The following is a 22,248-nucleotide window of genomic DNA, read 5'->3' on the forward strand; positions in this document are numbered from 1 at the left end:
CCTGGGCCCTGTTCCACAAAGCAATCTTAGCGCTAAGTCGATCGTAACTCCCTTTCTTTAACACTGACTTACGACAGTCAAAGCGCTAAGATTGCTTTGTAGAACGGGGTCCTGGTCACATACCAAATTTCATTTTGAACAAAAACAGTTATGGTCACTGACATGTTTTCAATATGGCTGCCATTGCGGTGTCAGTGGTCATCATCATTTGTGGGAACCAGCACTGGACGTTTCAGCTTCATCAGTGCAGTGGGTTCAGAGATGAAGATGGACAAGGGACATCCCGATGGTCAGTGGACAAACACCCCACGCCTTAAAGCTCACTTGACTCTCGGTCAGGTGAGGAGAGGTGGGGTAGCCTTGTGGTTAAAGTGTTCACTCATCACGCCTTAACCTTGGTTCGATTCCCCACATGGGTACAACATGTGAAGTTCATTTCTGGTGTCCCCCGTTGTGATATTGATGGAATATTGCTAAAAGAGGCATAAAAACATACTCCCTCACTCACTCAGTCAGGTGAGCTAAAAAAAAGCAAAGAAACTATAACTGTATGACACGTTTATTGATGTTCATGTCATGTTCTAGGACCAAGTGATTAATTACAAAAACAGCTGTACAGATAAGCCAATCAGCTTGAAGAGGTGGAATTAATGTAATATTGCAAATAATGACTAAATGACTAACATTAGGAATAAATATAACACACAGACATGGACAGCACTTGTAGAAAAATAATATATTTTAATTGAAGACAAATGACCTTATAGGATGACTAAAACAAGATTAATTAATAATAATTATATTCACAGATATTAAATTAATAAACAGCCTACCAGGCACTTTGAGACATACAGCATGATGACGATAGTACTAGTGGTTACATCAAGTCACATTGGTTTTATAAAACAAAATGTTATGTTATGTAACTTATTAATTAATTAAAAAAACATCGATGATTCACATCACATTAGGAACCATACAATACAATTGAATGAAAACACAAATGATATTAAAATGTTTTAAGATAAAAATCTGACTTAATACATATATGTAGGTATCAGGAAAAGTACTAATAAAATTGTCAAAATAATACAATGAAACTTTATCAAGGAGTCTCGTGGGTTAATGTCAGTGTACGATGCTGACCCACATGACGTCCCTGACAACAGGTTTAACTTGGACCATGATAAGAGGTTAAAACGGGTCAAACCAGGTTAAATCAGGTCAGGGTCACATATCCTATACCTGGAATATACAACATTTAGTGATAAGATTATTAAAAAAGTCCCTGAGATATTGTTAGTGCGATCATATCTAATCTAACCAATATCCTAAATATCTTTAAATTCATTTGTGTAAGATCAAATGTTAGAAAGCACTCTTCAGGCAATTTTGTGACATGGATTATCATACAAAGGACTCTGCTTTTAGTAGAGATTTCACATATAGGTCTATATGAGTTTAAGAATGTGTTTTTTTCACATGACTATTTTCGGAAATGTCACTTAGAAAAAAAAATATAAAAGAATTAAAACACATGATGAGGCAAGTGGGTAAAGTATGATGCAATAATTACAAAGCTAGTTCACAGGCAATGCAGTTCAGACCATGCACCTAGGCCCTTGTCAATTAAACAAACTTTCTATTTCCGTGCATTTTAAAATAATAAGTTACTGTGTGACAGTAATAGAAGCCTTCATAATTACCAAAACTTGTAATACATCATAGGCTTGTATTATTATTAAATATGTGTTTCAATTCAAATCCACAATTGACTACTTTAAACTGATGATGTATGATTGAAATGACTATGTATATGTTCTTTTAACAAGAAACAATCACATATGAACAAACATTATGAATTATTCTGTACATTGAACAAACAATGATTACAAACTGTCATGTATAGCCAGCACATGACAAGGTTGTACAGATGAATATTCAGCAAATATACGGTCAAAATAATCCCTTGTTCTTTGTTCATGGGAAAACACAATAAGGCTGCATTATTATTTTAAACCTTCCCCTACAAATACCATTCCTTCAAACTTTATAAAAGAACCAAAATCATTAGTTTATTCATTAAATATCCATCCACGAACAGTTGTTTCAAGGAAAGCAGTACATGATACTGTCACTCAAGTTTAGGTGACGGATATAATGGTTTTGCTTCAAAAGATAGTCATAGCTTTCTACAATTTGTTTACAATGTGTTTATCATTTTAATAAACATTACCTGGTGTTCATCTGTAAAATAATATTTATACAAATATGAAACAAAATTAATTAAAGATAAAAAAAAGTGCCAGAATATATTTTAGATCAATCTTGTATGAAACATGATATAAACTTGTAAATAATGTCTGATTTGGAAATTAACATAATATCATGATAATCAACACAAAATATAGGAATACAGATGAAGGCAAAATGATGCAGGATTAATAATTTATATCACAGAGAACACAGATGTGTGTTGTGGTACAGAGACTGGTGGTTTCAGTGATGGTGTAACAACTATATACACAATATTTACACAACCAGTGTGTACATAATAATATTCCTCTCACAGATACATATATATATTAGGGCTGGGACTAGTCCAAGTTTACTACCCGGGGACCCCCCACTCCCCCAACCCCCCCGTTACCCGACCCTACCCGAGGACCCACTGAAGGTCTCAGGAGATGTCTCAAAATGTCCGATTGGGAAGATCGAGCCTAGCCCTGGCAAAACGTATTTAGATACATGTATTAAACAATCTGGTCATGCATACACTGAAGTTGAATTAAGTTATATCTTTATTCAACCATATGAAAGTCAGAAAGAAATGCGGACATTAGTGACTTGTAGTGTAACCATAGAGTTCTTGATAATTTTTGTCCTGTGGGTACCCGGGTCCTACTCAGTACCCATCCATCCCGGGTACCCGAGTTGACCATGCCAGCCCTAATATATATATATATATATATACTATATATATGCTGCCTTGTACAAATGTACAACGTTTCCAATATACAACAACTGTAAAAGACTTCTAGCAAAATTGGTCCCACAGAAGAAAAAATAAGACTTCATCACATATTGTCTACAAGATAAAGCATCAAAAATACTCTGTTAAAAGCTATATGCATAACAATAACATAGCTAGTAAGTCAACACTTTGTTTATTTACCGATTTACAGATTCGAAAAGTCCAATCAGAAAATAAAATGAGTATAGTCTGATTTATATCTTATTTGCTCCATCGAGTCATCTTTGACTGATTTGAAAAATAAAAAGATACAACTTCAACAAGATACAAAATTAAACAACTTCATGCCAAATAAATTTAAAATGTTGAGACACATTAATTGATTTCTATTTCGAAATTGGTCAGCAAAAATCTGTAAACCGTAAAAATATAAAAAGAGTAACTAAATGAAACATAATCTTGGCAATATGACAGGCATTATACTGTTACATACCAAGTTTAATAACTGTTAAATGTTTCATCTCTTAGTGCAACTCATCCTGCCCAAATTAAAACTATGAAACATAAATTTTTAATAATTTAATGTTCACCATCTTTAAACAAGGCAAAAAATTAGCAGGGCTCACTAATAACTCCGACTTCAACTCCAACATGTTTCTAAGTTAAAAACATTAAAAAAAGCAGGAAGGACGGATGAATTCGCTCGTATAACTATATACCGTAACTAATGTTATACTTGGAGCATGGGTTTCAATCCCAGATAGGACTCAACCAAAGAAAGTACGAGAATTTTTTCTTTACAAAGAAAGTGTTATCTCAAATACAACCAAATGTTACATTTGACCACTTTCTCTAAATGACATTGTGTATTCATAATTATATATTGGGGTATAGTAACTCCATTTCCTGGGTCACAGGGTGAATTTACGTTTGTACCACAATCTTTTTTTTTTTAATATGTCTTAAAGAAAATATTATGTAAAGACTTCGTGGGGGCACTTGCATGGTTAAGGTCACTTTAATAGCAAATCGAATCAACAATAACGTACGGACAAACTAACATGATACTTTCCTGAGAACCAGTTGACAGTGTCACAACAGTAACATCACAACAGTAAGCTACAATAGAACCAACAGCATCTAGTATTGACTATCAGTGAGCGAGTATGATTATATGCCGCGTTTAGCAATATTCCAGCAATATCACGGCGGGGGACACCAGAAATGGGCTTCATATATTGTGTCCATGTCGGGAATCGAACCCGGATCTTCGGCGTGACGAGTGAATGCTTTAACCACTAGGCTACCCGACCGCCCCAGTATTGACTATCAGTATTTGTATACTTCATATCATAATAAATATAGTTTGTGAATTCTTAATGGCATGTAAATATGGGTGGTTGTCATGGATACACACTGCAATATCATCAATCCTGACTTCATGTTAAACATTAGCTTTAGATAATTCTTAAAAAAAATAGATCCTTGGGAAGAAATACTACATGGTCACAACTAATAAGATATAAATATATGTAATTTACATTGATCATAAAGGAACAACAAGTTCATATTTTTCCTGACTAATAGATAAAACCTATTTGTTTATGTCATAATGGTTGATTTATTTACACCTCGTATTATCAGGAGTCTCATAATAAGCAGTTGTTCTGATTAAAATATCACAGTCAGTTTTTAGGGAATCACCATAAGCAGCACTAGTCATGTCTTACATAGACTTCCCGACATATTTCTCCGTCACCCTTGTCTTTGTCAAACCATTTTTCGCAGGGGTAGTTGTACGTGACCTCTGTAGCTTTGTTGACAATCTGTACGTTGTCAAGGAACCAGCCCGGTCGGAAGCCAGTGTTGTCATGTTCGATACGTATCTTCTTTAGCTCACCTGATAAATGAGAGCAAATCATCAAATATAATAAAGCTAATCTGCCATATTCTCTTTTCAAGGGCAGAAAATTACTCTTCACTGAAAGTACCGTATTCGACGTAATAAGCGCCCAGGGCGCTCTCAAAATTAGAAATAGGGGGCTCTGATTAGAATATTATTTTGGTGGAAAAAAAACAGATTTGAAAGATAAATTTCGTGGTTTATGCTGATGGTCTGAACTGTTTATATAAGACAGATATATTTTTCCAGAATTTAATTGCCCTTAATTAAGGGGGCATATAACACACGAGTGCGTATCATACACGAATAAATCAGTCTTGTGTACATTGACCAATCGGAAGGGATGCTAATTGGGATTGTTCACTTCCCAATATATTAGCAAATATTGCCATGGGCGCTTATTAGAGCGGGGCGCTTATTACGTGGAATACGGTAGTTCCTTCGGGTATTCTAAAGAATTTTGTTATGCTGCAATATTCCCGCTACATGATGGTGAACTGTACATATCTGGACTTGACAACCCAGTGGTTGGGCAATGTCCCATCTGGGTACGATAACTCATTATAAACCAAGTCACCAAGTTTGACCACTGATCCAGTTTATTAACACTGCACTAAGCAATATTCCAGCTATATTACAGTGGCATGAACATATATCCCCTCAAAACTTCATGTTGGCGGGGGATAACAGTGCTGTGAGCCTGCATCATCGTCAATACTTCACTTGTTTGTATACACTGTGTTTCTCCAGCAACCATGAATATTTACAGTGTTGTAGTATGTGTGGTTAAGTGAGGGACTGGTAATTTATTATTTGGAGTGGGATGGGATCGGGTGGCAGTTTGAGATAAAGGGAATGAAAAAATGACTGCAAAAGAGGTAGTTGCCAAAATTCATCACAACTATATTGGTTGTGAGGTGAGGTGAGGTGAGGTGAGGTGAGGTGAGGTAAAATGAGGTTTAACAGCGTGTCCAAGATTATTGCACTTATATAGCGACGTGCATGCACGTGTGTGTGGCTGCTTGTACTTGTCCAGACTGATGCCAATTTTTCGTGCTGGCCTGCAGTTAAACATGAATACCCCACTCAGACACAGTATACTGACCCCGAGCTGACCAGTCCATGTTTTAGCCCCTTAATACCGAGTGCCAGACAAGGTAACAACAAGTACCATCTTTAAATGTATTTTGTTATGATGCGGCCGGGGATCGAACCCCGGAACTTCCGTTCTCCAGGCGTACGCTTTATCACTCTACCACGGAGGCGGTCTCTATTGTGGTGGGGCCATGAAATAAGACTGTTAGTGGGAGTGGCTTATTTTAATTTTTTTGGTGCAAACATAAACACACACAAAAATTGTTTGGATAGCCAATATTCATAATTAAGAGAAAGAGGAATAAGACTTAGAAAATGAATCATACCCAGGTCAAGAGCTTCAATCTCAAACTTGTCAGTCTGGTTTTTCTCAAACAGATCCCGGAACTTCTGTTTCAAAGGCCTCTTTCCTGTATCACCGTTTTCACCAAATATGGTAATGGACACATTAGCGTTGGTTCCGGAACCCTTCACGTTGCCAGTGTGGACGATGATCTCATACTTCACTGGTGCCAGGTCTGAAAGGAAAACATACTTCACAAGTCAGCTTCCTCCACAGAAAGACTTACAGCACTCTTCACTTTTAATGACTCGCCTACCATGACACTCAAATACTAATAACGATACTGAGAAACGGAAGCCTTTTGGGCCCTGTAGCTTCAAAATCATTAGCAATCAGTACGGTGGATAACGGACTGAGTGGGTGAGTAGGGTTTATGCTGTTCAGCAATGTTACAGCCATATCATGGCAGGGGACACCAAATAGCTGCACATATGTCCTTTATTGTGATGAGAATTGCTTTAATCACTCATCAACTCGAGGCAAGGACATTGACTGACTATAAAAAGTCCAGTTTCGACCCTTGCTGAACTAGGTAAGAACTCTGGAGTCACATTTTGGCTGGACTAGCAAGTCTATACATAGTCCAATCAAAATCGTGTAAAAAACTACACATCCGGTTCATAAACAACATCCATTTTAACGTACAGATGAGGCGTTGACTGATATTTTGCAAATCTTTTCATGTTTGATGTTTTTAATCAAGGTGGTCAAGTGATTTGATTCACTTCCCAATGTAAAAGTTTAATTACAATATAAATCTTGATTATCCATCAGATTGACTTGACAAGGCCCCGCCATTTTGTTTGAAGCAAATGCAATTGATATGATAGATGGAATCTGATTGGTCAATAGGAGGGACATAGATGGGACATAACTCATAATTTCAATGATTGAGCCCACAAATTCAAGCCTAATTCGGCACGGGCAGACACTGGACTTTTATAGTCAGTCAACTCCGCTGCCTCGGGAAGATGTAATCACTAGGCTTACCCACCACCAAATTAAATCAGGCAGGTAATTATATCCCAAATGTACCATTTAGAGCAAACCTACTGTAGTATGGCCACTGGAATACCACTAGGAAAAGTTGAGTATATTATTTGATAAAAAAATTATTAAACAAACCTTATTTCTTTGACATGTTTGACAGATCTACAGATTTAAGAACTAACAGAGAGGACATCTCAGAAGAGTGAGTTTGCCAAACGTTCATGGCAAATATCTTGAAAAAGTAATTGGAAATTTAAGATAAAATTTGTAACCAAAAAATAACAAAAGGTATTTCAGGGAATATCTTCAAGCGAATTGGATCCGAACTCGTACCTCGGGTCTTAGACACCTGGCTCTCCTCTACCTTCTTCACATCAAGCTGTTTGCCAGAATTCTTGGAGAATTTGCGATTGATTGGCACCCAAGACTTGCATGGGAAGTAGAACCTGGAACATAGAGATGTCTTGTAACTAGGGAAGCTGGGCATACTCTGTGTAACATTGGTTCTTATTGCTGAAGACCATTCTCACAACTTCTCCGACAACGGTATGTATATCTGTTTAGCTCACTTTGCTATATCCCGTCGGTATGTATATCTGTTTAACTCACTTTGTTATATCCCATTGGTATGTATATCTGTTTAACTCACATCGTAATATCCCGTCTGTGTGTATATCTGTTTAACTCACATCGTAATATCCCGTCTGTGTGTATATCTGTTTAACTCACATCGTAATATCCCGCCTGTATGTATATCTGTTTAACTCACATCGCAATATCCCGTCTGTGTGTATATCTGTTTAACTCACATCGTAATATCCAGTCTGTATGTATATCTGTCTAACTCACATCGTGATATCCCGTCTGTGTGTATATCTGTTGAACTCACATCGTAATATCCCATCTGTGTGTATATCTGTTTAACTCACATCGTAATATCCCATCTGTGTGTATATCTGTTTAACTCACATCGTGATATCCCGTCTGTGTGTATATCTGTTGAACTCACATCGTAATATCCCATCTGTGTGTATATCTGTTTAACTCACATCGTAATATCCCGTCTGTTTGTATATCTGTTTAACTCACATCGTAATATCCCATCTGTGTGTATATCTGTTTAACTTACATCGTAATATCCCGTCTGTTTGTATATCTGTTTAACTCACATCGTAATATCCCGTCTGTGTGTATATCTGTCTAACTCACATCGTAATATCCCGCCTGTATGTATATCTGTCTAACTCACATCGCAATATCCCGTCTGTGTGTATATCTGTTTAACATCGTAATATCCCGTCTGTATGTATATCTGTCTAACTCACATCGTGATATCCCGTCTGTTTGTATATCTGTTGAACTCACATCGTAATATCCCATCTGTGTGTATATCTGTTTAACTCACATCGTAATATCCCGTCTGTTTGTATATCTGTTGAACTCACATCGTAATATCCCATCTGTGTGTATATCTGTTTAACTCACATCGTAATATCCCGTCTGTTTGTATATCTGTTTAACTCACATCATAATATCCCATCTGTGTGTATATCTGTTTAACTCACATCGTAATATCCCGTCTGTTTGTATATCTGTTTAACTCACATCATAATATCCCGTCTGTGTGTATATCTGTTTAACTCACATCGTAATATCCCGTCTGTGTGTATATCTGTCTAACTCACATCGTAATATCCCATCTGTGTGTATATCTGTTTACCACACATCGTAATATCCCGTCTGTGTGTATATCTGTCTAACTCACATCGCAATATCCCGTCTGTGTGTATATCTGTTTAACTCACATCGTAATATCCCGTCTGTTTGTATATCTGTTTAACTCACATCGCAATATCCCGTCTGTGTGTATATCTGTCTAACTCACATCGCAATATCCCGTCTGTGTGTATATCTGTTTACCACACATCGCAATATCCCGTCTGTGTGTATATCTTTTTACCACATATCGCAATATCCCGTCTGTGTGTATAACTGTTTACCACACATCGCAATATCCCGTCTGTGTGTATATCTGTTTAACACACATCGTAATATCCCGTCTGTCTGTATATCTGTTTAACACACATCGTAATATCCCGTCTGTCTGTATATCTGTTTAACACACATCGTAATATCCCGTCTGTGTGTATATCTGTTTAACAAACATCGTAATATCCCGTCTGTGTGTATATCTGTTTAACACACATCGTAATATCCCGTCTGTGTGTATATCTGTTTAACACACATCGTAATATCCCGTCTGTGTGTATATCTGTTTAACAAACATCGTAATATCCCGTCTGTGTGTATATCTGTTTAACACACATCGTAATATCCCGTCTGTCTGTATATCTGTTTAACACACATCGTAATATCCCGTCTGTCTGTATATCTGTTTAACACACATCGTAATATCCCGTCTGTGTGTATATCTGTTTAACACACATCGTAATATCCCATCTGTGTGTATATCTGTTTAACACACATCGTAATATCCCGTCTGTGTGTATATCTGTTTAACAAACATCGTAATATCCCGTCTGTGTGTTTATCTGTTTAACACACATCGTAATATCCCGTCTGTATGTATATATGTTTAACTAAAAGTTATATCCCATCTGAATAAGTCACTTTGCTAAATCCGGCGTGTATCAATATCTGAATAACTAACTTTGTTACAAATGGCCTGTATTGCATCTATATAACTCAATCTGTGAAGACAGGCTGTAGATCTATATACAGTACAACTCACTTTCCTCCGCCTGTGGTGTCGGTAACTACCACCTCATGACAATGCCAGGAACCTTCTTTCCCTTCACTCGTTGTGATTGGCCGATCTTCACGCTCATAAGCACCGATTATGCAACTTTCAAGTTTTCCCAGTGCGGCAGACGTCATCCGGAAATTGTCAGTTTGTCCCCTGCAAATAGTAAACATAAATAAGATAATGTAGGTATTGGCTAATCCAGACAGGGTGGGAGAGAACATGCAACAGGTCAGCCAATCACTGGCAGATCCAGACAGGGTGGGAGAGAACATGCAACAGGTCAGCCAATCACTGGCAGATCCAGACAGGGTGGGAGAGAACATGCAACAGGTCAGCCAATCACTGGAGGATCCAGACAGGGTGGGAGAGAACATGCAACAGGTCAGCCAATCACTGGAGGATCCAGACAGGGTGGGAGAGAACATGCAACAGGTCAGCCAATCACTGGCAGATCCAGACAGGGTGGGAGAGAACATGCAACAGGTCAGCCAATCACTGGAGGATCCAGACAGGGTGGGAGAGAACATGCAACAGGTCAGCCAATCACTGGAGGATCCAGACAGGGTGGGAGAGAACATGCAACAGGTCAGCCAATCACTGGAGGATCCAGACAGGGTGGGAGAGAACATGCAACAGGTCAGCCAATCACTGGAGGATCCAGACAGGGTGGGAGAGAACATGCAACAGGTCAGCCAATCACTGGAGGATCCAGACAGGGTGGGAGAGAACATGCAACAGGTCAGCCAATCACTGGAGGATCCAGACAGGGTGGGAGAGAACATGCAACAGGTCAGCCAATCACTGGCAGATCCAGACAGGGTGGGAGAGAACATGCAACAGGTCAGCCAATCACTGGAGGATCCAGACAGGGTGGGAGAGAACATGCAACAGGTCAGCCAATCACTGGCAGATCCAGACTGGGTGGGAGAGAACATGCAACAGGTCAGCCAATCACTGGCAGATCCAGACAGGGTGGGAGAGAACATGCAACAGGTCAGCCAATCACTGGAGGATCCAGACAGGGTGGGAGAGAACATGCAACAGGTCAGCCAATCACTGGAGGATCCAGACAGGGTGGGAGAGAACATGCAACAGGTCAGCCAATCACTGGAGGATCCAGACAGGGTGGGAGAGAACATGCAACAGGTCAGCCAATCACTGGAGGATCCAGACAGGGTGGGAGAGAACATGCAACAGGTCAGCCAATCACTGGAGGATCCAGACAGGGTGGGAGAGAACATGCAACAGGTCAGCCAATCACTGGAGGATCCAGACAGGGTGGGAGAGAACATGCAACAGGTCAGCCAATCACTGGAGGATCCAGACAGGGTGGGAGAGAACATGCAACAGGTCAGCCAATCACTGGCAGATCCAGACAGGGTGGGAGAGAACATGCAACAGGTCAGCCAATCACTGGAGGATCCAGACAGGGTGGGAGAGAACATGCAACAGGTCAGCCAATCACTGGCAGATCCAGACAGGGTGGGAGAGAACATGCAACAGGTCAGCCAATCACTGGAGGATCCAGACAGGGTGGGAGAGAACATGCAACAGGTCAGCCAATCACTGGAGGATCCAGACAGGGTGGGAGAGAACATGCAACAGGTCAGCCAATCACTGGAGGATCCAGACAGGGTGGGAGAGAACATGCAACAGGTCAGCCAATCACTGGAGGATCCAGACAGGGTGGGAGAGAACATGCAACAGGTCAGCCAATCACTGGCAGATCCAGACAGGGTGGGAGAGAACATGCAACAGGTCAGCCAATCACTGGAGGATCCAGACAGGGTGGGAGAGAACATGCAACAGGTCAGCCAATCACTGGCAGATCCAGACAGGGTGGGAGAGAACATGCAACAGGTCAGCCAATCACTGGCAGATCCAGACAGGGTGGGAGAGAACATGCAACAGGTCAGCCAATCAATGGAGGATCCAGACAGGGTGGGAGAGAACATGCAACAGGTCAGCCAATCACTGGCAGATCCAGACAGGGTGGGAGAGAACATGCAACAGGTCAGCCAATCACTGGCAGATCCAGACAGGGTGGGAGAGAACATGCAACAGGTCAGCCAATCACTGGAGGATCCAGACAGGGTGGGAGAGAACATGCAACAGGTCAGCCAATCACTGGCAGATCCAGACAGGGTGGGAGAGAACATGCAACAGGTCAGCCAATCACTGGAGGATCCAGACAGGGTGGGAGAGAACATGCAACAGGTCAGCCAATCACTGGCAGATCCAGACAGGGTGGGAGAGAACATGCAACAGGTCAGCCAATCACTGGCAGATCCAGACAGGGTGGGAGAGAACATGCAACAGGTCAGCCAATCACTGGAGGATCCAGACAGGGTGGGAGAGAACATGCAACAGGTCAGCCAATCACTGGAGGATCCAGACAGGGTGGGAGAGAACATGCAACAGGTCAGCCAATCACTGGAGGATCCAGACAGGGTGGGAGAGAACATGCAACAGGTCAGCCAATCACTGGAGGATCCAGACAGGGAGTTGGATACAAAATGTCCAATTGGGAATTGTTTTACAGGAGTCCAGGTGATAAATGTTTAGATACATGTACACAAGTAAAACAATCCGATCGTGCATACACTGAAGCTTTATCTTTGCTCAACCATATAACATGGACACCAGATTCCTACCCCTGGCCCGAGTACCCAAGTTACCCATCCCAGGCCTAGCGACCTTGGTCTAGTGTGCCATTTCAAAATCATATACCCGAGTCTGTAAGTGAACTCTGAGAGAGGATGGATTTATACAATGCTGACGTGTCTTCATGCAGAATCATAGAAACGTTTTACATTAGCATGGGGATTGTTTTGACATAGCTCGTATCATCCTCTGGGATTCAAACTCATGATCATCAACAGATGATTGTTGCACCCTAGACAACTGGGCTATCCGTGCCCGTATAGAAAGGCAGCGCTATTTTCTTGTGACACTTTGGTGTTTCAAAAGGCATATATGTCACACTCTGAGGTTAATAATTTATTCTCTTCAGGTCTTCAGCAACCCATGTTTGCCATAAAAGGCGAGTATGCTTGTGGTAAGAGGCAACTAACGGGATCGGGTGGTCAGGCTCGCTGACTTGGTTGATGCATGTCATCATATCCAAATTGTGTAGATCAATGCACATGATGTTAATCACTGGATTGTCTGGTCCAGACTCGATTATTTACAGACCGCCGTCATATAGCTGGAGTATTGCTGAGTGCAGCGTAAACAACAAACAAACAAACAAAATTCTTTTCACAACGTTAATCAAATGTCATAATAAAGATAACAACTTATTTCTACCTGCGTAGTACTTTGTTCTGTGGGCTGTTTTCTATATGGAAAGGTTTTGATGTTTTTCGGGATCCCTCGAGGATTAGCCAGGCGTTATGGATTGTCCCCCCTTCCTTTTTGTCCGTCGTCGTCACCTCGATGTCATACACTGAAACAAACAACATCAGTCATCATGCCATTGCCTTGTGGAGAGTCCGGCTCCCAGCACTATGATCAACATACGAGCAGATCCATTAGGATGCGACTTGGATGACTGCATGTCATTTTACCCTGATGGCACAGATTGTGGTTCAGATCACTGGTTCAGTAAATACCAGGTTTTGCACAAAGTTCCTGCATGAAGTAGTATATGGCCTCATGTCATTAGCTTACTGAACATTGGTATGCAGAGAAGATGTCAACAAGCTTGACACGAGTGCGTAGGACTCCTGACCCCAGTAGTGATAACTCACCGGATGCCCATTGTGTAATTCCTATTTTGAATGACATTGTTATGTACTTGTTACAACTGCTGCTCAATAAACTTGTCTTTGTGTTAATATTCAAGTTGGTATCTCTATCCAAAGTGTGCAGTGAGGCCGTCTTATTGTTGATAGTCATTTGGAGACATAAGTGTGAAGTTAATTAATGCGAACAAAGACCACTCACATTTTTCGCATTTAATTCACACTCGGGCTAATTTCAAGATTTACAGTACTCATGAGATTCACAAAAGCATGTGTTAGTTGTTAAGCAACAGGTGTGTTTTGGTGAACTGTCACAAGACAAACCGGGAACAACTATTTTTTTCTGTTGAGACAGTATGTATTCACAGACAAACCCGTGCACTACTGATGATGTGTAGACACTAGGGCTGCAACGGATACACTATGAGGCGAATACGATACATATCACGAATATAGGGTAACAAGTGGGAATATTTATTTACGAATACAACAAGTCAGCAGTTGATGTATTATTTATAATATTCAATGTATTGTTTATTACATTCAATGAAGAATACAGTGATCGCTCGCTACAAAGCTACCTTTGGGGTCCAAATAATTGATGAGCATTATAGACAATCAGCCTTAACCGAGGTGGATGACCCATACAACGGACTACTGCATGGCTTGAATATACTGCATTTTGCATGTCTTGCTTTGATAAATAACAGACAACTTCAAGTCAAAAACACTGTTTTAAATTTTTTGTTTTAAGTATTCAATTCTAGTGACCACAAATAACGAATTCAATTCATGAAGGGATACGGTTCGATTCACCAAATATGCAAGTGAATCGTTACAGCTCCAGTAGACACTGTGCATGTACTTACCGACTTTGCCAGAGGATCCTGAATCGGACTGGAGCTGGTTGCTGCATGTCAGTTCCCGGATAAGTTGTTTGTCATCCTCGCTCTTCGACAGCCATCGATTACAGATGAAGTTGTAGGTCTTGTGAGAAGAGAGGTCTTCCACATCGATGGAAGCCAGGTGCCAGGAAGCTCCAAGGCCTGGAAAGATCCAAACGTTCAGATGAAATCTGTGTCTCTCCAATTTTTTTGTTTTCGATAAAATACTTTTGACATCTAACAAACAGCTCATGAAACTTAAGTAGATGTTGGAGTCAAACCCGTTCTGAACTCACGCCTAGCTTGAACCATATCACTGGTACATACATGGGAAGAAATGAAACGAACAGATACCAAGGAAAGCATGTGTTTGACATGATATCACATTTTGACCCAGAATATGACATGGTTGATAGTGATTTCATCCATGTCTTACTTTGATATGAAGCACTTATATATTAAATGAAAATATTAGATTTTCCACAGCCGTATTGTCCCACATTCTCTCAGGCCTTTCCATCAGTATAAATACCAGAGGTCTTCATGCAAGATTATCTTCTTTGACCTTCAAGGAAGGTGAGTCGTCCTCTGATGTATTAAAGCATTAAAGACACAAATTTGGTTTCCCCATGAATATTAGCATCAGCGCCCCTGTTCACATTTGCTGCAGTTCTGCTAAAACAGCCAGCCATAATCTTCACTCTTTGACCTTGACCTTGAGTAAAGAGTCTAACCTTTGTTGTCGTGCCACACCCGGAGTTTGCTGAGTTCCCCGAGTGTGAGAATGTTCTTGATGGTGAACACGTCGTTTCTGCCCTGTTCGAAGGGATCTTTGTTGGTCTCGGACTTGTCGAGGTGAATATCACCAGAGTCACCGTTGGCGCCAAACAGAATGATGTACACATTGGCATCAGTACCAGAGCCTCGGATGTCCGTTGTGTTCACGCTGATCTTGTAGTGGGTCTCTGTAATAGTGAGTGAATGAATGTTGTTTAATGCTGCAGTCAGCAATATTCCAGTTTGATCAACTGTGACTCGTAGATAATAAAGTGGCTGGCATCTTGAGCAGCAGTCCACTCCATCGGGGCAGAATGACACGCAATCAACTAAAGAGTTACCAAGCCAAAAAACACAATCAGAAAAGGCTAAAAAAAATAATAGTCTTGGTTCTCAGGGATCGCCTGCATCATCATAAAGTTTGTATGTTTCATTTTTATATCCATTTAAAAATTAAAAATCCTAAAAAACGGTATTCCAGTATTTTACACATCAAGGAATACATTTATGTAGGGAGGCCCTTTCCCAGGTTGATTGTACACAATTGTTTATTTGGTAACATAACTGTTTATTTGGTTGTTTGAAAATGACAAAGGGGAACCTGATAAGCTCTCCATTTATTCTTGAATTGGAGCTAAGACCTTGACCTTGTTCTCCCAAGCAATGGCAATGGCAATGCTGACATCAGAATGTCATAAGATTGATATAAAAAGAACACCGACTTACTTCCAATAACAGCCTTGCCCCTCTCTGTGGCCGGGATATCTACTGACAGACGACCTTCACCTTTGTCTTTCCCCTTGCCGAGCCAATCCTTGTAATTGAACACGGAGAGCACACCGGTTTCCATGTTACGCAACTCAATCTGCAGGATGGAAACACATCATTACATGAAACAGGAAGGAGCTACCCCCTAAATTAGTAATTATCAATTATTACCCAAGTTAAAGGTAAAACAAAGAGGGTTACAAATGTATTTACCACTGCAATGGACCTTTTGTCTTCAAGACTGGTTCCTTGATGTAATTGCCTTGCATCACTTTACAATGTGTAGCAGTGGATTCTGTTTACGATCTTTCTCATATTATCTACCTCATTTGATCATGCAAAACTTTGGAAATCTGATTAAAGGATTCATCATCTGCACTCGGGGTGTGTATACATTCCGCCATCATATTGCTGCATGTAGTTGCAATTCATGTATATTTTAAGTAAGAAAATGAAAGGCATTTTCATGAAAACAAGCGTACAGTCGACGAAATCATCTATATCCCCTGCCCATTTTAACATGTTATGGTCCCAAACCGGGTAACTGACCCAACATTTCTCCTAGCCCATGTCAAAATAGCTGCAATGGAATTTCTAAAACTCCTTAATATCAAATGGCACCAGTTCAGTAGGTGCTTTATATATAGACATGCAATGTTTGGCAAGGAAATATTTAACAGTTTATTTGTTATACTCCATAAGTGAACCCATCCTATATTAAAACTTAAATCCAACTTGTTGTCATGGAAACATAAACAATAAAGATTTCTAAAAGTGCTAAATATCAAAAGGCACCAGTTCAGTATGTGCCTGGTAGACATGCAATGTTTTGTAAGAAAGTATTTAACAGTTTCTGAGTTATGCTCCGGAAACGATTTCGGGACACACGCACGGTCTTGGACATTTACCACTTTGATGAAACCCACGAGCACGGGTATGGTGCTTACAAACCTAGAAACATATTCGGGGTGAACCGGGATTTGGACCCACGATCATCGGTTTCTGGTGTGCCCAAGGGACGCAACTCTGCACAGCGAATCGCGGCGCCTTAGACGACTGGGCCACCTGTGCTGTGTGCTGTGTCATGGGCTTTCTGCTACCCTGGGTGGAAGCCCATTTAATGTAACAGGTACTTGTTTTTATAAGGCCATTTAAAACTCATGTTAGGTCATAGATACCCTACTCTTTAGGAGCGATTGGGTAGCCTAGTGGTTAAAGCGTTTGCTTGTCACACCGAAGACCCGGGTTCGATTCCAGACATGAGCACAATGTGTGAAGCCCATTTCTGGTGTCCCCTGCCATTATATTGCTGGAATATTGCTAAAAGTGGCGTAACACCAAACTCACTCACTCACTCTGTGCTTGAACATTGTGTGAACCCTACGATCACCTGACATTTTAAGCAATGTGTACAGCAGACCTTTGTACGTTCTATGGCACATGTTGTCAAGTGAGAAACATTTCTGTCTGTGCAATGTAAGCTGAGCACTCATTGGTTAATTTACACACGAGTTTCCCTCTCACTGGACCCAGACCTTTCTTGATCTGTTTGTCAAAAATGGCGAACATAGCACATCAGCCCTGGCTGATGGAGGAATATAGAGTAAGAACTTGTGAAGTGTTTGTTATCAATGTTAAAGACTATGCCCCACCTTGTCCATAAACCAGGACTGGCGACCGGCTTTAGGCTCCACTGACACTCTCAACTTTTTGAGTGGTGCGATGTCATCCAACTCCAGCTATAAACAGAAGAACAGTCATTACTTCACAGGATGCAAGGTTGGGAAATGTTTTTCATCTGTCATACCCTAAATACAGCTTCTGCAATCATTAAGAAGTCTCATTTAATGTCTCTTATGTTTGTCCTTGAGGTGAGGTGAAATGGGGTTTAATGTCGGGACCAAGATTATTCCACTTATATAGCGACGTGCATGTACGTGTGTGTTTGTGTGGCTGCTTGTACTAGTCCGGACTGATGCCGATTTAGAGTGCTAGCTCACTGAGATACCATGCCGCAGTTTAACATGAATACCCCACTCAGACACAGTATACTGACTCCGAGCCGACAAGTCCTTGTTTTAGCCCCTTAATGCCGAGCGCCAGACAGGGTAACAACAAGTACCATCTTTTAACGTCTTTTGGTATGACGTGGCCGGGGATCGAACCCCGGACCTTCCGCTCTCCAGGCGGATGCTCTACCACTAGACCACGGAGGCGGTTGTTTGTCCTTGAACTGACCTTGACAAGGTCTGTCCTGTCCCGCTCGAAGCGGTCTTCATTCTTGGGCAGTTCCATCTGCGATGTTGACCCCTTTTGACCAAACACGGTGATGAAGATCTTACAGTCGGTTCCTGCTTCTGATATATCGCCAGTTTGGATGCTGACCTCATAAGGTAACACTGCAACAACAACAACACACATAGTCAAGTCTTAGATTACAGTGAGCTATCCTAAGGACCACAGGGTTGAAAGATGTGTGATTGAGTGAGGTGGGTTTCAAGCTGCTTTTAGCAATATTCCAGCCCTATCACAGCGAAACGATTTAAACTCAGGCCTTTTGAATGCTGGGCAAATGCTTTTAACCACTAGGCCATATCATCACCCTATTGTCCATGGAAGAAGATAGGTGACAAGTAACAAAGACCTTCTTAAAGCTTACAAAATAATAGTCTTGGTTCTCAGGCACCGCCGGCATCATCAGAAAGTTTGTTTTTATGTCCATTTTCCCGATAAGTATATAAATCTTAATACTTAAAAACAAGGCGATCCAATATAACATGGAGTTACTGCTTTACTGTGCATCTCGTGTTATGGTCATGGCAACAACTGGAGTTTGTGTGCTTGTTTAGCTAGGGAGGCCCCTTCCCAGGTTGATTGATTCACAACTGTTTATTTGGTTACATACTAATTTGAACAAGCTCCCCCCAAAAGAAAACACTGCCCGCCCACACTATATTCTTAAAAGTCATTGCCTGAGAACCAGTTCTTAATTTTTTTAAGCCAAAAACAATTAACATCAAAACTTAAACCAAACTACACTGTGCAATATATATTTGATCACAGCAAGTCCGCTTCATGAAGGATGAGTTAAATCACTTTGGGCACCTCTTGGCAAGGCATGGTTCTGAGAAACCAACAATCATAATCAAGGTGAATCTGGGATTCAAACTCATGATCATCCAATCCTGGTATAGCTAAGGGACATAACTCTGTATAGCAAACTGCAGTGACATGCCATTTGTGACCTTCTTGTAATCAGAAGTACTTATTTTAGTCTATCTTTCAATGTCCTGTTGCTTGTACTCACTTGGTCTGTATGAGGTGACAGAGCTCTGCCCGTCGTCAACGCTGAAGGTTCGACTGATTCTACCATCGCCCTTGTCCTTTGCCAGCCAGCACTGAGCTGTGAAGTGATAGTGCTTGCCCTTGGTGGGAAGGTCGACCTCCACTTCCTTCAGGAACCACCCAGTGCCAGGGGCATTGCCATCATGGCCGACCTACAACACAGAGCACAGCATATTACATAAGGTAGTTACACCTAGCACATGTTATCCATCTCATCAATGGACTTAACAATCTGCTAATATCTCAGAGAGCACAGGTGGCCCAGACGTCTAAGGTGCCACGATTCGCTGTGCAGAGTTGCGTTCCTTGGGCACTCCAGAAACTTATGATGGTTCGAATCCCGGTTCGCCCCGATTATGTTTCTAGGTTTGTCAGCACCATACCCGAGCTCATGGGTTTCGCTGAAGTGGTAAATGTCTGAGTCTTGCATCACTTCGGGCTTTCCTCCCACATTAAACTGACACGCTGTGATATAACTGGAATACTGTTAAAAGCATCATTAAACCCAACTCACTCACTCATTCTAATATCTTATATTACCCATACGGGAAAAATATCAGCGCAATTAATTCTCACTGAGCATTATAATGCTGCTTCACGTTGATTGGCTAGTTCATGTCAATTGTTCGACTGTTTATATTGTATGCAAAGCATTCCATAGCAACATGACATCATATCGACACTCGCAAAAAAAACCAAGAGGGCATCTTCCATTTTTTCCCGGCGTCACTTTCAGTTGTATGTTTGTTTGTTGTTTAACACCACACTCAGCAATGTTCCAGGTTATTAAAGGCGGTCTGTAAATAATCGAGTCTGGACCAGACAATCCAGTGATTGATATCATGAGTATCAATCCACGCAATTGGGATACGATGACATGCATCAACCAAGTCAGCGAGCCTGACCACCCGATCCTGTTAGTCGCTTCTTATGGCAAGCCCAAATCTTCATGAGTATCAGTTGTATGTAATGTCATTCCCACAATAGATTGTCTGAGCTGGTGTCTCCTCGTTATTTCAGGAAACCCACCTTTTTCTTAATTGTTCTCAGAGAGTAGGTTATTCTCGGTTTATTCAAGTCTCCTAACCAATCAAGAGGCAACACACCTCTATTTTCTTGACTTCATCGACCTCAATGGCCTCCAGGGAGAATGTCTCGACTGATCCTGGTGTGAAGTTTTCCTTCTGAGCTAGCTCCAGGAACAGTCTCCCAGTATGAACTTTCTTCGGGCCGATGATCCGGACATATACGTTGCTGCTGGTGCCGTTGTCCTCGCCGTTGCCTGTCGTCACCTTCACCGTGTACGGAATAGCTGTAACAACAGTGTGAGTCTGTTAGGTAAATATTACCAATACCTATTGCCATTTTAACTATTGCTGGTTAATTAGTGCCTTCCTATAATTATCTTTTCACTATTACCTATTGTCATTTTAACTATTGCTGGTTAACTATTGCATTCTTATAGTTATCTTTTCACTATTACCTATTGCCATTTTAACTATTGCTGGTTAACTATTGCCTTCTTATAATTATCTTTTCACTATTACCTATTGCCATTTTAACTATTGCTGGTTAATTATTGCCTTCTTATAATTATCTTTTCACTATTGCAACACACTTTATTTGTAGGTTGACCCAGTCATCTATGGCTAAACATTTCGCTGTGTAGAGTTGCATCCCTTGGGAACACCAGAAACCTGATTGTGGCTCGAATCCAGGATCACCCCAGTTACATTTCTAGGTTTGTCAGCACCATACCCGTGCTTGTGGCTTTCACCAAAGTTGTAAGCGTCTGAGACGAGCATCACTTTGGCTTTCTGCCCACATAAAGTGGACACGCCATGATATAACTGGTAAATTGCTCAAACTCACACTCATCTGAAGGTGACAATAAAATAATGCAGTAGTGAGGGTTATGCAAATCAACTAATTAACATATTTCTAATTTAGTTTCTAAAGCTGCTTTGCCTGAATGAATTATTGCAGTATGAGCTACAGAAACACAGTGATATAGATGGAGACATGTTCAACTCACTTGGGCCTTCCGTTACTTCCTCCATGGACGACATGAGGGACTGTCGACGGTTGAGTCGCGGACTTTTGCTGAAAGGGTCTGTGGTTCGCATGGAGTCGAGGCTGCTGACAGATCCGTACTTGGTGGACCTGAGAGTCCCTGTACTCGACATCTCGCCATCATAGCCCTGTGAGAGAAGAAGACAGGAGGGGTGTACAGTGGTAAATGTACAGATGGCTTAGAAGTGTCATCCAAGTCTTAATCCCTGATCCAGGCCAAGGCAGCCACCCAGACAGACCAAATCGGAAATAAATCAGACAAAAGCAAAAGCCTTAACCCCTTGACCCCAAACTCCAGATATAGACCCCAGACTCTCAATACCATGAGTTGTCCAGACCACGGAGTCCCTTCCCCATCAAGACCTGATTCCACACCCAGTCCCAGACCACAAACCTAAACACAGACTATCCTCAATCCAAATGGTTGCTGAGTGACCACACCTTGACATAGAGGTGTTTCTCTATCTAACCCTACCCCAACATAGAGGTTGCTAAGCCAACCGCACCTTGACATAGAGGTGCCTCTCCAACTAACCCTACCCTGACCAAGAGGTTGCTAAGCCAACCGCACCTTGACATAGAG

At 41.1% G+C, this 22,248-nt stretch overlaps 1 protein-coding gene across 3 annotated transcripts in view; it reads right to left on the minus strand.

Annotated features, from left to right (window-relative positions):
- Nucleotides 1-2,862: 2,862 nt before the first annotated feature.
- The window catches only part of LOC124117576 (lipoxygenase homology domain-containing protein 1-like), a 116,715-nt gene continuing 97,329 nt past the window's right edge, over nt 2,863-22,248 (minus strand). For all 3 annotated transcript variants that reach the window (XM_048385527.1, XM_048385526.1, XM_048385525.1), the window contains 13 exons: nt 21,628-21,793; nt 20,699-20,904; nt 19,555-19,744; nt 18,486-18,646; nt 17,900-17,986; nt 16,206-16,344; nt 15,437-15,667; nt 14,688-14,864; nt 13,382-13,520; nt 10,058-10,225; nt 7,639-7,751; nt 6,299-6,490; nt 2,863-4,874 (listed from right to left, as the gene is read on the minus strand). In XM_048385527.1, coding sequence (XP_048241484.1) covers nt 4,690-4,874; nt 6,299-6,490; nt 7,639-7,751; nt 10,058-10,225; nt 13,382-13,520; nt 14,688-14,864; nt 15,437-15,667; nt 16,206-16,344; nt 17,900-17,986; nt 18,486-18,646; nt 19,555-19,744; nt 20,699-20,904; nt 21,628-21,793 — 2,154 coding nt within the window. In that variant the 3' untranslated portion in view covers nt 2,863-4,689. The remainder of the gene's footprint in view (nt 4,875-6,298; nt 6,491-7,638; nt 7,752-10,057; nt 10,226-13,381; nt 13,521-14,687; nt 14,865-15,436; nt 15,668-16,205; nt 16,345-17,899; nt 17,987-18,485; nt 18,647-19,554; nt 19,745-20,698; nt 20,905-21,627; nt 21,794-22,248) is intronic.

This window comes from Haliotis rufescens, unplaced genomic scaffold, assembly GCF_023055435.1.
Source record: "Haliotis rufescens isolate VD_foot unplaced genomic scaffold, xgHalRufe1.0.p SCAF_6, whole genome shotgun sequence".
NCBI lineage: Eukaryota > Metazoa > Mollusca > Gastropoda > Lepetellida > Haliotidae > Haliotis > Haliotis rufescens.